General features: G+C 35.9%; 1 protein-coding gene across 1 annotated transcript in view; it reads left to right on the top strand.

Annotated features, from left to right (window-relative positions):
* VPS45 (vacuolar protein sorting 45 homolog) overlaps positions 1-14,978 on the top strand; it is a 71,203-nt gene that overhangs the window by 18,457 nt on the left and 37,768 nt on the right. Inside the window, exon 11 of the mRNA XM_074263358.1 lies at positions 12,135-12,293. Within this exon, the coding sequence (XP_074119459.1) occupies positions 12,135-12,293 (159 nt within the window). The remainder of the gene's footprint in view (positions 1-12,134; positions 12,294-14,978) is intronic.

Below are 14,978 nucleotides of genomic sequence, written 5' to 3' on the forward strand. Positions count from 1 at the left end.
CTGAAGAAAGGACAAAATAAACTTGATTTTCTGTGTAGACTTCCTAGCAAGTTTATACTTAGCCTCTAGTTTTCCAAATCTACACAAAAATCCATTGAGGAGTTTGAAATCTTTGACTAACTTACTTTATAAAAAAGATGCAACAGTTGTCATGGTCTCATGGGCTTAGGCACAAATTTTAAGAAAGACTTTTTTATTTATTTTAGAGAATATGTTTTCTAGCTATTGTTGAATTTAAGGTTCTGAAAGTAGGTATGGTTATTCTTGAGTTTTCTTGTCTTTTGTCTGTTTTAGTTATAAAAAAAAAAAAAAAAGCAAACTGTCATTAACAGGTTTCGTTATACAGGTGATTGTATTTCCTTGCCTAAAATTTTTACTTTCTGTTTTCATGTAAAGAATTAGATTCATTAAAAATGTCAAATCCACAAATATTCCAGTTCATATTTAAGAATTTCCTTTTAAAAAGTTTTCTTCCCCAAGGCACTAAGTTTTTGCTGTGAGCAACTGATTTGAAGTCATCAAGATAAAGAGTGCCTTTGGTGGTTTGATTTAAATAGCCCCAAAAGGGAACTTTTGTTTGACAGTGAATTAATGCCAGTGTTGTGACCTCTAAATGGGTCATTGAATTCCTTGACTTGACCTAAGGTTCATGGTACGTCATGAAGCAATGAATTGGGATTGTTGACTAGTATTGTTACACACAGAAATAAATATTAATCCGAATCTGTTAGGCTGCTACCATTTCTGGTCATTGATCCCATATAATTAGGAAAAGTTATTTGTTATACTATGAAAGTAAAACATTTTCAGAAAATGTGTATTTATCTAGGGGTTTTGCCCATGTTTTTATAATAGAGTTTCTTCTTAGGGAGAGTCTTGAACTTCTCATAGATCTAAGAATCTCTGAGTCTTCTTTGTCCCAAAGTAGTCTTCAAGACAACATTCATCCAGTTTTTATCACTAGACCCCCACTTGAAGCTTTTTCAGGGTAAAGGAACCTGCTAGAACTAATGGAGCCTTTGAGGATGTAGAGTCCTGAAGCATTTAGGAAGATGTGAACAGCAAATGAAGAACTGTGAGGAACAGTGTTCAGTGTGTTCAAAATGAGCCAAAGCTGTGAATAAAATGGATAACAAAAGGGGATTCAATTATATTTAGGGACACAGATTTTTTTTTTAAGTGTTTAAATTTGCTGCATATGGAGGGGATGATAGTAATGGATGCTAAGAGGAAGTGGAGCTGTTTCACTTTTCTTCTATTTTATCTGTTGAGGATAATTCTTTGACTAAACCTGATGGAACAAACAAAACAAAAATGGTTGAGAAGTGAATCCCCTCCAATTGGGAGAGATAATCAGTAAGCACCTTCAGACTAGTGTCCATTGACCTGAACAGCTAGGTAGTCAGAGCTGTGTGTGTGTGTGTGTGTGTGTGTGTGTGTGTGCTGTTCAGTCGTTTCAGTTGTGTCTGGCTCTTCATGATCCCGTTTGGGGTCTTCTTAGCAGAGAAGTAGCTTGCTATTTCCTGCTTCAGTTTATTTTACAAATGAGGAAACTGAAGCAGACAAGGTTAAGTGACTTGTCCAGGCTCACCCAGCTAGTGTTTATGCTCTATCCACTGAGTCAGCTAGCTGCCCCAAAGTCAAAAAGACCTCATTTCAAATCCAGTCTCAGATACTTTGTAGCTTTGTGATCCTGGGCATGTCACTGCTTCAGTTTCCTCAAATGGGGAGAATCATTGTACTTGTCTTCCAAGGTTGTGAAAAGCAAATGAGAAAGTTTTTAAAGTGTTTTCCAAATCTTAAAATGCTATAAATGCTACATATTCTTAGTATTGTGCTGATTGATTGTCAAAATGCAGACAATAAAGGTGCTCACACATCAAATAACAGAATTAAGATTCAGAAAGGTCTTAATTAAGTGAAAGGTAATGCTGAAAATGTAAAGATTAAATTTTACAATGACAAATATGACTTAAGTCCTATACTTAAGTTCAGAAAAATCAGCTTCACAAATAAAAGATAGACATAAGTAGACAATATTTCATTTATGAAAGGGTTTTAGTAGATGGCTGTGTTAATATGATACAGCAGCCAGAAATTTCTGTGTGACATTAGACTGCATTAAGAGGGCATAGGATGCAAGTTTGGGAAAAACTTGTGCCCAGTATAGACCACATCTGAAGTCACGTTGTGGGCATGCTGGGTTAGAGTCGTAGGGAACTTAGAAGTCACATCTGGTCTAGGGACTTCCCAAGGGCCCCAGGTGTGAATATCAGTGCCAGGATTTGCGTCCCAGGCCTCCAGATCAAGGGCTCTGTACTACTTGACTCCTGCTGCATCTCAGGAAGGGCACTGCTAAGCTGGAGAGGGTCCTGCCTAAGGAGTCAGGGATGTTAGCCAGGAGAAGAAAGTGCTTGGGGGAGTGTAAGCATGAGCTTCTTGCCTTTGCAGGGCTAGGGTGCTGCTTGCCCTTTTCTGCTTTAGAGGACAGTAGGTGAGCAGTGAGAATCTGCAGGGAGGCAAAATTAAGCTTGATACAAAGGGAAGTTTCCCTATAATTAGTCATCCCAAAGTGGAAGGGAGGTGAGGAATAGTGTTTACTAGAAGCTGGTGAGCTTGGACGGCCATTAACTGAAGATGTTGGAGAGGGGATTACTATAGATTGTTATAGATAGGGGCCCTTCTCACTGAACAGCCAGGAATCTTTTCTGGAAAGGAGAATGATAGAACTAAGATGGAACAATGCCAGAGCACTTACCTCCCTGCTGTCAACAAGTTCAGGACTTATGTACCTAGATTTGGAGCCAGAGGGACTTTGGAGATCACTCTCTGTAGCCCCCCATCTCACTGATGAGTCATTCATGCAGGTGGTGGAGTGCTCCAACTCCAAATGCCGATTTCCATTGCATCAAGTGTTTTGGACTGAATGAACTATGAACTTGAAGAGATGACATCTGAGTCTTATTGAATAATTATAAAAAGTGTGCGAGAAAGATGGAAAGGGATATGACTTGTCCTGATCTTCAAAAAAGGAGAAGAAATTGTAGATCTGGAACTGTGGTCTAACGATTCTCTCAATTCCTCCCGAAATTTAGAATAATTTGTAAATTTGGTTTGTGCATAATTAAGGAACTAGAGATCACGAGGAGCCAAACTGCCTTCGTCAAAAACATGTCATTCCAGATAAGTCTTTTTTTTTTAACAAGAATTTTGATCTTGTTCAGCAGAGCAGTGCTAGAGACTTAGCAGACTTTTCATCCAAGCATTTGAAAGATTCTTACACAAAATCCTTGTGAAAGAGTTAAGAAAAATGTTAACTGAATAGCACAATTAGGTTGATTTATAATTGATTAAATGATTTGCTATAGTGGGATTTCCTATACCAAGGATAGGAAGAAAGACATTGTGATAGAGTGGGGAGACCTGGCCGTACTTGCAATGTGGCCTACCCTGGTCAGTCTCTTAACCTTTCAGGTGCCTTTTAGTGACTATCCTAAGATGGCAAAATCAGTTTGAATGCCAGACTACAATGATTGAAAGTGTTTCCTATAACAATATAGCTTCCTATATAGGTCCTTTGTGCTGAATATTTTTCCTATGATTTTTAGGTAAAGATATAGAAAACATGATTATCCAGTTGGGAGGGATTGTGATGTCAAACTCAAAAGGGGCCACTATTTCATATATAAGGATCCTGGTAGGCTTCATATTGATTTAAAATGTTATCTATGTTTTGTTTATTTTTTTAAAATTTTTGCTAAATATTTCTCAGTTAACATTTTAATCATACCATGTCTATGACATCTCTGCTGTGGATGCTATAATCAGAGTTCAGATATGCTTTGATGGTGTAAAAAGACAAGCCAAAACTTACATGATGAGATTAAGTAGAGATAAATGTGAAATGGGGGCCTGTATTAACAGTTTCTTATTAATAAATAGATTTTTTTGTTGTTGACCATGATGAATATGTCTGAATGTGAAGAAACTGCCAAAAAACAAAGGCCTAATATAATCCTAGACTGCATTAATAAGAACTTCCTAAGTGTTAAAACTATTGAAAAATGGGATGGCTTTCTCCCTGAGATGGAAAATTTCTTGCCGCTGGAAGCATTCAAGTAGATGATCAGGGATCACTTGGCATTGACTTAGTAGAAATCATTGATTAAATTACCTTTAAGGACATTTCTAATAATAATATTCTTTGTTTCTAATATTTATAAGAATGAATTGATAATTTTTTGTTTTTATGTCACTTTCATTTCTATATATATGTATTTAAAACAGTCTTTAAAATATAAAATTTATGTATATGTGTATATGTGTGTGTGTGTATATATATATATATATATATATATATATATATAATTTATATATGCATATGAAGAAATGAGGGGGGAGGGTGTGTGTGGGTGGGTGGGTGTAGGTGTGTAAAATCTTGCCTTTCACCTCTCAAGGAAGCTTTACCCTTGTAATAAAGATTAGTAAAGAGTGGGGAAGGAAAAAGGAAAGGGCAGTTCAGCAAAACTGGCCAATACCCCAGTTAAGTCTGATAGCATATGAAGTTTTCCATACCCATTGGGAGAAGGAAGGAGCAAGGGACATTTTCTGCTCTCTTCTTTGGGAACTAATGTGGAACATAATCATTTAGTTTTGAGTTTGGGGTTCTTTTTCCATTTACATTGTAAGCATTTAGTATATTGTTTTCCTGTTTCTGCTTGCTTTGCTTTCCATTAATTCATGTTTTTCTTGATTTATATTCGTTATTTCTTATAGCTCAATAATATTCCTTTTTATTCTCATACTCTAATTTGCTTAGACATTCCACCATTGACGTGTTCTCTACTTTGTTTCCAATTTTTTCTAACAGTGTTGCTATGAATATTTTGTTATAAATGGGATCTTTCTATCTGTCTTTGACCCTCCTTGGGATAGCAATGAGAACTCTGGGTCAAAAGGTAAATTCTGGTAGCTTTTCAAGAAGAAACATTAATGCAAATGTATTTGCTAAATCTAATCAGAGGCATTATGTCTTCCCTGCTTTCCGGTGATTTCAGTTAAATGGGATTTGGACATTTTCTGGTCACTGTCCTTTTCAATTATGAGACTTTGACAAATTTTATTATATAAACATGTTGGAAATACCTAATGGCTTTGTCTTGCTGCCCTAATCTTTGTGTCATCATTGTCATCACCTACTGCAACCCACCCTAATATAGTAACAAGGGGATGGAAGATTTATCAGAGCTAACTAGAAGAAAAGACATGATGTTTAATAACAGACCTCATTCCTAAATCAGATAATGAGGGGTATAGTTTGAAAAGCACAGGTGATTGTCATCATCACCATTTTTCTTGTTCTTACCTCTTCATGGTTTGGGTAGAGATAGAAAGCAGTCAGCCCCAAATGATGAATCACCCAACATCAGCGAAGAGAATTGTTTTCCCTTCAATGTCATATCAGTTCTTCTTGAGGCCTTTGGCTTCTGTCTTTTTTTTTTTTTTTGATTAGGCTTATGTCAGGACTCAGTAAAAGGTTTTGGATCTTATTTTCTTGAGTACTCAAAAGTAGGTTGTTGTTTTTTTTTCTGTTATTTTTTTTTGCTTAGTCATTGCTATTATATATCTAGATGGTTTTTTTCTCTTGTATGACTCCCAACATCTATTTTAAGCCTTCCCATAAAACTTAGCACCAAAAATTCATAGTACAATCCAGTTACATTTCTGGCATATAAATACTGCCACATGACACACAGCTGCTGTATAACAGGAAGGCATCCACATTCTCTGTCCGTATCATTGTTAGTTTGCACACTATAACTTTATAATAATATATTCTGTTATAATATGGAATTCTCTATGGCTTTTGATGGACTTCAATCAAATGGCTTTTTTTAATGGAAAAAGCATTAGGTTTCAGAAGATCTGTGTTTATACCAAGGTTTAGTTCTGCCTCTTTCTAACCATGTGACTATGGCTTAACTTGTTTAACCTTGACTTAAGCTCATGACCAAACAAGGGATAGAAAGGATCACAGAAGGATAAAGTAGGCAATTTTGAATACATAAAATTAAGAAGTTTTTGCACAAACAAATCCAAGACTGAGGGTATGGTAGGTAGGATGTTCTAAGACAAGAAGGCCCCAGGCACTTGAAATTTCAGGGGAACACAGCAATAGAGGCCTGATTTTGAAGTTCAGAAAATCACAAATAAGGCCAGGAAGAGAAACAAGGCAGGCCAGCTCTTCATCAAACCAAAATTCCAAGAGGATTTCACCAGTGCAAGAATGGGAGGAGACCTTATGCAAGGTTATTCTACAGTAAACTGAACTGGGGGTTGTTGGATGTTTCACAGTGAGAAAATCTCCAGGTCATGAGAGAGGTTCCAGGATGAAATAGCAGTAGAGGTATGCTTTTTGAAGTCCAGAAGATCAGGAACAGACTGGGAGGAGAATGTAAACATTATAAAAAAACAAATAATTTTTAAAGACTTTAATCAACACAGTGATTCCAGAAGACAAAATGATGAAGCTTGCTATACCACCCACTGGTATAGAGGTCATGGACTCAAGGTGCAGAATGAGACATAGATATTTTGGGGTATATCCAGTGCAAGAATTTGTTTTGCTTGGCTATATTCCACCACCCCCCCCCGAAGGGAAATAGAAGGGAGAGAAAATCAAATTTTCCTAATTTATCCATGCAGTTTGTTTTGTATAAAGTATGCCTGTTCAGAACCATATCCTAGATATAGTTCCCATCCTAGCTAGTCATAGACACTTTTGATGATAAATGTGCTTCCTTGAATTAGGACCTCTAGTTTAAATCCTTGTTACCCATTCTTTTTTTATTTGTTTATAGACATCTAAGGTCATGGGCTTCATTATAAGCTTTTTTCCCTTTAATTAGATTTGTTAGACTCCAGGCAAATGTACCATTATCAGCCCTTGTTAGGTATACCTGTATCCTTGGTCAAAAATCTATCATTCTGACATTTTAATTCAGGGCCCAGAAATCTAAATCACTTTCTCAGATATCATCATCTTAAGCAACTATTCATTTTCTAAATTTGCTTTTCTCTTCTACATTAATTGCCTTCATTGGGCAGCATTGAAGAAAATAACATCTATGCCCCCAAAGATTTCACTTTTCTTGCCTAAAACTGTAAGAATTAGCAATGCTTTCTAGTTTCTTTATGGTGGTATAGCATTTGTTTTCACTTGAATGACTAGATTTGGAATCAACCAGTTGACTTCTCAAATTTCTTTTCTTTGATCCTTATGAAATTATTTCTCACCTGTCTTTGAAGGAAAAATAGCTACTTTAGAAACTCCTGCTTCTTCAAGAAAAGCCATAATATGTATTACTTACCTCCCAATGTTCAGCCCTTTTCCCCTTTCTCCTCATTTTTCTTAGTTCTAGTTACCGGTCACAGGACAAGATACCCTTCTGATTTCCTTTAGACCTTTTTCTTTTTTGTTTGCACATTGATGTCTATTGGCTATTTTTTTATATAGGAATGTTTCATTCTCCCTGATAATCTGGAAAATAGGACCAAGTGACATATCCCATATATATCACAGTGGTTTGCAAAGCATTTTACATGTTAGCTCATCTGATTTTCACAGCAAATTTGTAAGGACCAAAGACCAAGTTGGCATATCTTCATATCATCCCCTAGTGCCTAGCTCAGCATAGATTCTTTTTTTTTTTTGACAGTACATATGCATGGGTAATTTTTTACAACATTATCCCTTTCACTTACTTCTATTCAGATTTTTTCCCTTCCTCCCCCAACTCCCTCCCACAGATGGCAAGCAGTCTTATATATGTTAAATATATTACAGTATATCCTAGATACAATATATGTGTGTAGAACCGAATTTTTTGTTGCACAGGAAGAATTGGATTCAGAAGGTAAAAATAACAGTTTACACTCATTTCCCAGTATTCCTTTTCTGGATGTAGCTGATTCTGTCCATCATTAATCAATTGGAATTGGATTAGCTCTTCTCTATGTTGAAGAAATCCACTTCCATCATCAGCATAGATTCTTAATAAATACTGAATAAAACACTGGAAGAGCACAGAGTTTCCTAGATTTTAAATTGTTTTAGGTAAACACATATATGCAGATTTTCATTCCCAGCACCTATCAGCGTCCTTATACTGTAGATTCTCAATAAATGTTGAGGAGAAGAAATAAAGGGAACAAAAGGGATGTATTGATGGGACAGGTTGCTTATCTAAGGGACTGAGTTTCTAGAACCAAAAAAAAGGCTACTCAGCATTTTCCTGCCAGCAGGGCCTAGGATGCACTGACCCAGTCAGCAAATCAAGCAGCTCCCAAGAGAGCACTTTCAGCTTAAGTCAGAGGGGTAGACTGGGGTACAGACTGAATAAGATCTTGCTTCTTTTGATTGCAATCCACCGAGGGATAGGACTTAGATAAATAAGAGAGAGCTGACACACATTTAGTATTTTAATTTTTTTTTAATGCTTTTCATACATAATTCGTTTTATCTGCAAGATAAATCTGTGGAGTAAATGATAATTCACCGATTGGAAACAGCCTCAGGGACGTGGTTAAGTGACTTATTTATTCAATTATTAAATGTCAAATTTAGGATTCAAAACAAGATTATGCCCTGACACTAAGTTGCATATTCTTTCCCAATGTAACCCTGATAGTAAGAAAAAACAATAACCTCTACAGATAGGGGAGGGAGGGACCTGTTCATTGGAGGAATGATAAAGATAGAACCAGATGCTGAGATGGCTTAATGTCTTAAACCAGTAACAAGCTAATTATGTACTTCTAATGTTCTTCAGCTATATATAGTTTGCATACCAAAATCCTGAAACACTGGAATAAGACTTAGTTATATACTTGAATAGGCTTGGAACATTATGCAGTGGACAAATAGCAGGTTCAAAGAAGAAAAAATGAAGAAGAGATTTGTAAATTCAGGGATGAACTCTTTTTTTTTTTAATTAATTTTATAATTATAACTTTTTTTTGATAGTACATATGCATAGATAATTTTTTTTTACAACATTATCCCTTGTACTCCCCTCTGTTCCGATTTCCCCCCCCCTTCCCTCCACCCCCTCCCCTAGATGGCAGGCATTCCCATACATATTAAATATCTTATAGTATATGCTTGGTACAATATATATGTGCAGAACCGAATTTTGTTGTTGTTATTGTTGCAAAGGAAGAATTGTATTCGGAAGGTAAAAATAATCTGGGAAGAAAAACAAACAAACAAAAAATGCTCACAGTTTACACTCATTTCCCAGTGTTCCTTTTCTTGGTGTAGCTGATTCTATCCATCATTGATCAATTAGAATTGGATTAGCTCTTCTCTATGTTGAAGATAAGGGATGAACTCTTCTAAAGATAAATTCCTCCATTTTTTGGCTCTTATAGATGTTCTAAGCAGAAAGCAAATTCAAAACATAGCTTCAGTAATCCAACTGAGGAGAGTCTTATATGTAGGGACTCTCCTTCAGGAAAAAAGGAAAAGGATCCTTGCATAGCAGACTATGCTTATAAGTAAAATAGGATGTCATGGGTAAAATCTAGCTATATTAACATCTTCATTGAATGATGCTACATAGAATCACACTGTATATAAATTTGAATAGTCGTTTGCCTAGAAATGCCCCCTAGATGTTGAACTTTGAAATTATTGTTACAATTTTTTTTCTCAGTAGTATTTTATTTTTCCAAATATATGTTTGTAAAACTTTGTGTTCCAAATTTTTCTTTCTCCCTTCCTCTCTTTCCCTCCTCCCCATGATTGGCAATTTGATATAGGTTAAATATGTGCAATTCTTTAAATATATTTTCATATTTGTCATGTTGTATGAGAAAAATCAGACTAAAAGAAAAAAAAAAAGAAAGGTGAACCACAAAAAGGTGAAAATACTAGATGCTTCAATCCACATTCAGTTTCTCTGGGTGTGATTGACATTTTCCATCTCAAATCTATTGGAATGTTGCAGCTTTTTCTTTTTCTCTTTCTTTCTTTCTTTCTTTCTTTCTTTCATTCTTTCTTTTTTTTTTTTTTTTTTTTTTTTTTTTTTTTTGTTATAATGCATTCCTCTAATACAGACCCTAAGAATTGTAGTTATATTTTTATGTATTGAGTATCTCTACTATTTAGATGCTGTACCAGGGGAAAAAAGGGCATAGATATTTTGCTTCTAGCCACTTGTACATAAAGAAATTTGGAGTGTTGTAGAGAACTTCACAAAAGATATTACAGTTACATTAAAGTTTATTTAACTGGGCTTTAAACGTCGATGCTCTGACTCCAAATCCAAACCACTGCATCACATATCTTAGACTGGATGAGCTATGTCCCAGGAACTTAAAAAAAAACTTGAAAAGATGATATCTGAACCTTATTTAATAATTTTAAAAGATGCTATAAAACTGGAGAGGGATGACTTCTCCTGATCTTCAAAAGGGGAAAGAAATTCTAGACCTGGAACTGTGATCTGATGATTATCTCAATTCCTCCCAAAATTTAGAAATTGTAAACATGGTTTGTATCTACTTAAGGAACTGGGGATCACAAGGAGCCACTATGGCTTCACTAAGAACATGTTGATCTAGATCAGTTTGTTTTTTTCTTTAAACAGAATTTTCATTTCATTCAGCAGCACTTTCGTGGGTTTTCAGTGTATTGAAAGTACCATCATAGCAGTGGATTTCCTATGGAGGATCAAGTATACCAAATAGTATATTTCCTTAGCAGATAGCACCCATGGTTTGTGTCAGGAATCTTTCTTCCCTCTCTACTGCAGAACAACAACCAAAAAAAATGCCTGTAATTTGTGAAAAGCCCCTGATTCTCTCTACCCTCAGTTATCTATCCTCCAAGGGTCATAAAGCTGAGAAATTTGAATATTACCTACTTGGCTCTGAAATCTGTTTTAATCTTTATTTTAGTAGAGATTACTTAGAGTTGCACGGAGTAAAAGGTTGATTTTCACAGAATCACACAGTTTTAATGTTGGAAGGTACACTAGAAGCTAACTTAACCTATACAGATTGGAAGTCCTAACCATTGATCATCTGTTCAAAGACCTCCTTTGACAGATAATCCGCCACTTTTCAGGGAAACCTCTTCCACTTTAGTACCACACTGTAAAGGACATTTTTTCTGATATCATGCTTGAATTGTCTCTTGTTAACTTCTATCCATTACTTCCTGGGTTATGCTTAATCTGCCAACTTTTGAGATACTTGGTGACAGCTACCAAGTTCTCCTTGAATCTTCTTTTCTCCCAGCTCAGCCAATTTTTATATGACAGATTTTGTCCCCTCAACAGGTCAATCAGTCAATAAACGTTTATAAAGTGCTTACTATGTGTCAGGTATTGTGCTAAGTACTAGGCAGTTCAACTGTTTTGTATCAGCATTGATGGTATCACTAGTTATTTGGTGTTTTACTGGAAAAGTTGGTATTAGATAAAGAAAAAAATATCTGTGGATTGGTTAAATCGCTTTCTTTTTAAGGGTACATCAGGCTGGACTTCTTGATGTACCTGATACACCTAAAATTCTACCTCCTAACTTTCTGTATTTGAACAGACTATCTCTAAGGTGCAGAAAGCACTCCTTCTTTGTGTCTGCCTCCTAGAGGTTCTCTTTTCCAAAACTCATTTCTAATGCTCTCTCCCATATGAAGTCTTTTGTGATTCCCTCTAACTGTTCGTGCCTCCCTGACAGGATTATCTTGTACTCATCTTGTAGATACATGTACTTCTTGCCTTCCCCAACAGTATATAAGATCCTTGAGGGCACTGACCGTTTTATTTTTGTTATCTTGTCCCAACACTCCACACAGTGCCCAGCACATAAGAAGCTTTTTGATTGGTAAATATCTATCAGAAAGGGCTTATTTCCTTAGTTTAATTCTGAGCTTGCTCAAATGTTTTGCATTTGTCTGTATTTTAAGCAGCTAGTTAAATGCATGAAATGTACAATGCTCTGTTGGTATTTTAAATCATCATAAATTCAATTGTTGCACTGTGGACCAATGAAGTGGAATTGAGATACTGCATTACATCTTACTTCCCAAGTGAAGAGAAATAATATAATTTCTTGTCTCCCTGCAGAACATAAAAAGGCTACTGCAAAATCCCAAAGTAACTGAATTTGATGCTGTACGCTTAGTGATGCTTTATGCCCTGCATTATGAACGTCACAGCAGTAATAGCCTCCCTGGACTGATGATGGACCTCAGAAATAAAGGTGTTTCAGAGAAGTATCGGAAGGTAATCTTTATAAAAGACTGTTTAATTGGGAGTAGAAGGGGAAGTGTTGCAAAGTAACTTGCCTTTGGGGAAAATAATTTAGTTAGGAAATGTCAACTTAGAAAATATCTTTATGTGAATAAAAACATGATAATTTAATGTTGAGTGATCAGAAACCCATCCAGTAGACAAAGTATAGAATGTAACATTGATCTTATTTTCTGGTTGGAGGATTTAGGATTTGGCCAGATCATAGGGAAAATCATATATGAAGTAGACTTCTGTATCATATAGCCAACAAGTCAGGCCTAGACATTTTCTCTGATCCTCATAACTTATCAAATTGGGGCAGCTAGGTGGCGCAGTAGATAGAGCACCAGCCTTGAATTCAGGAGGACCAGAGTTCAAATCTGGTCTCAGACACTTAACACTTCTTAGCTGTGTGACCCTGGGCAAGTTACTTAACCTCAGCCTCAGGGGGAAAAAAAAAAAAAGAAAGAAAGAAAATATTTAAATAAATAACTTTTCATAAGAATTATGTGCATGTTATCTGTGTCCATGGTCTAGGATACTAAGAACTCTAAACAGGTAACAATTCAGTGAACTGACATCAAAGGAGTGCTAACTCTTAACAGACTTAATATCTCATCTCCCATCACCTACCATGATCCAGCTCTAGGGCTGTATAAGCAGACCCTTGGGCTTACCACAGAATTCTATTCTGCCCTCCACCCCCCTCTTCTCTTGCCACTTGAAAACCAAAATTTCACTCCGGCTGGAAGTGCCATGTGGTCATACTCTGCCACAACAGACCTCAGCTGAGGTTTAAGGAATAGAGAGAATTGGTTAGGACATATGTGTGATTGTATGTAAAACTGAAGAGAAGAGTCCAGAATCCAACTGAGGGTCAGTTCTGTTACTTCAGAAGTTGCTTGGAACAGAGACCCAAGGAATGTGAAAATTTAATTGCTCAGTATGGGACAAGACTGACATTAGCATCTAGGTCCGGCCTACAGGGAAACTACAATTAAAGGAAGAGGATTCTCAGAAGTGAGCAATAGGAAGAAAATTCAATTAAGACCTTGAGCATAAAGAGATAAACCAATAGGGAAGCTATTAATAACATAAGGTAATATGTTCTTCAGATCAGCTAAAACAAATATCCAAACATCTATAAATAAGAATATTACAAAACAAAGAAAAATGATTTGACATCTGCTGAAACAGAGAACTCTGTAGATTCCACAAAAAAACAGATGAAACTATTAAGCTTTGTGCCCAAGCCTTGTGTTTGGGGCAGGGGGGGGGGGGGGGGGAATGAAACAAAACAATAAAAATGAATCAAAACAGAAAAAAAAAAAAAAAGAAAGAAAAGAAATTAAAAAAGAAAAAAAGGAAATAGACGAAAAAACCTGAATACTGTCATGTAAGAAATAATACAAGAAAATAACCCTACTTGTATGAACATAAAAAACAAAGTACCAATTGAAAACATCTACAGATTTCCTCCAAAAATTAAACAAACAAAAAAAACCTTGTGCTACAAACTATAAGACACACAGTAGCTAAATTTAACACTTCCATTAACAAACAACAAATTCTGCATATGACCAGGAAAATGCCTTCAAACATGAAAGAAAATTCAAATATCACAAGACTTTTCTGTACTCATTACAAAGCATAGAAGGGAATGGAATAATTTGTTTTGAAAAGCAAAAGTGTTAAAGATATAGCCCGTTATAACCTGCCTTGAAAATCTGAACCCTAAATATTAATTTTAAAAGATTAATATTTAATAAAAAAGAATTGTTTGGTGCATTTATTGAAATCCAGACCTAAAAGAATTATTTGCTTTGAAACATCCCTGCCATGAAATACACAAGAAAGGTAAACAAATATAGCAACCAATGGGAAGGTTTGGCTGGGGGATATGGGGGAGTGGGGACCATTAAGAGATTTCTCTCCAAAAGTACATAAGGAGGGAGTCAACAGTGAAAGCAGAAGTGAACTAGAATTAATAGTAGAGAAACAGGCCCGAAAAATCATGCACTTATAACACTGGTAAATCATTGGTGAGTGATTGTTTTTTTTTAATTAAATTACAGAATAACATGATAAGTAAAAAGGGAGGGAGGGAGAAAAGAAGGAAGAACATAGAGGAGAATATGTGAAGAATCCTAATCAAGCCAAAGGTTAACAATGAAGGGAAAATAATGCCTGTCATTTCTCAAAAATAAGAGAATCCACTGAGAAATGGGTGATGAGGCAAAGGGAAGGATTGAAAAGGGAACAACTAAAGGGGAAAACCTTGTTTCAGTAGTTAAAGGAAATGCTGCTGATTAATGTTCCTATCAAGGAAGAGAGATATCCTATAAATAGTGATGAGGACCTTACAGTGGGTATAATCTGCAGTTCTTGGAGGACACAGGAGATGAGGAACATCTTGTGGGTACTGACACCTAAAAACGTAGGAGGACATGGACCCAGAGAGAAGACCTTGGAACAGGCAAATGTTAATAATAAATTTCACAGTCAGAGACATAGGAAAATTCATACGATGGCACAATATCCTCTATCACTTGCAGAAATTGGTATTTCTAAGAGTGAGACATAACAGAAAAAAAGGGTCCAGGAAAAAGAATCTATAAGACAGTAACATAAAAACTGTTCAGAAGAGGTTCTTTAGAAGCTTTAATGTCATGAGAA

This window comes from Sminthopsis crassicaudata, chromosome 4 (assembly GCF_048593235.1).
Source record: "Sminthopsis crassicaudata isolate SCR6 chromosome 4, ASM4859323v1, whole genome shotgun sequence".
In the NCBI taxonomy this organism is placed as follows: domain Eukaryota; kingdom Metazoa; phylum Chordata; class Mammalia; order Dasyuromorphia; family Dasyuridae; genus Sminthopsis; species Sminthopsis crassicaudata.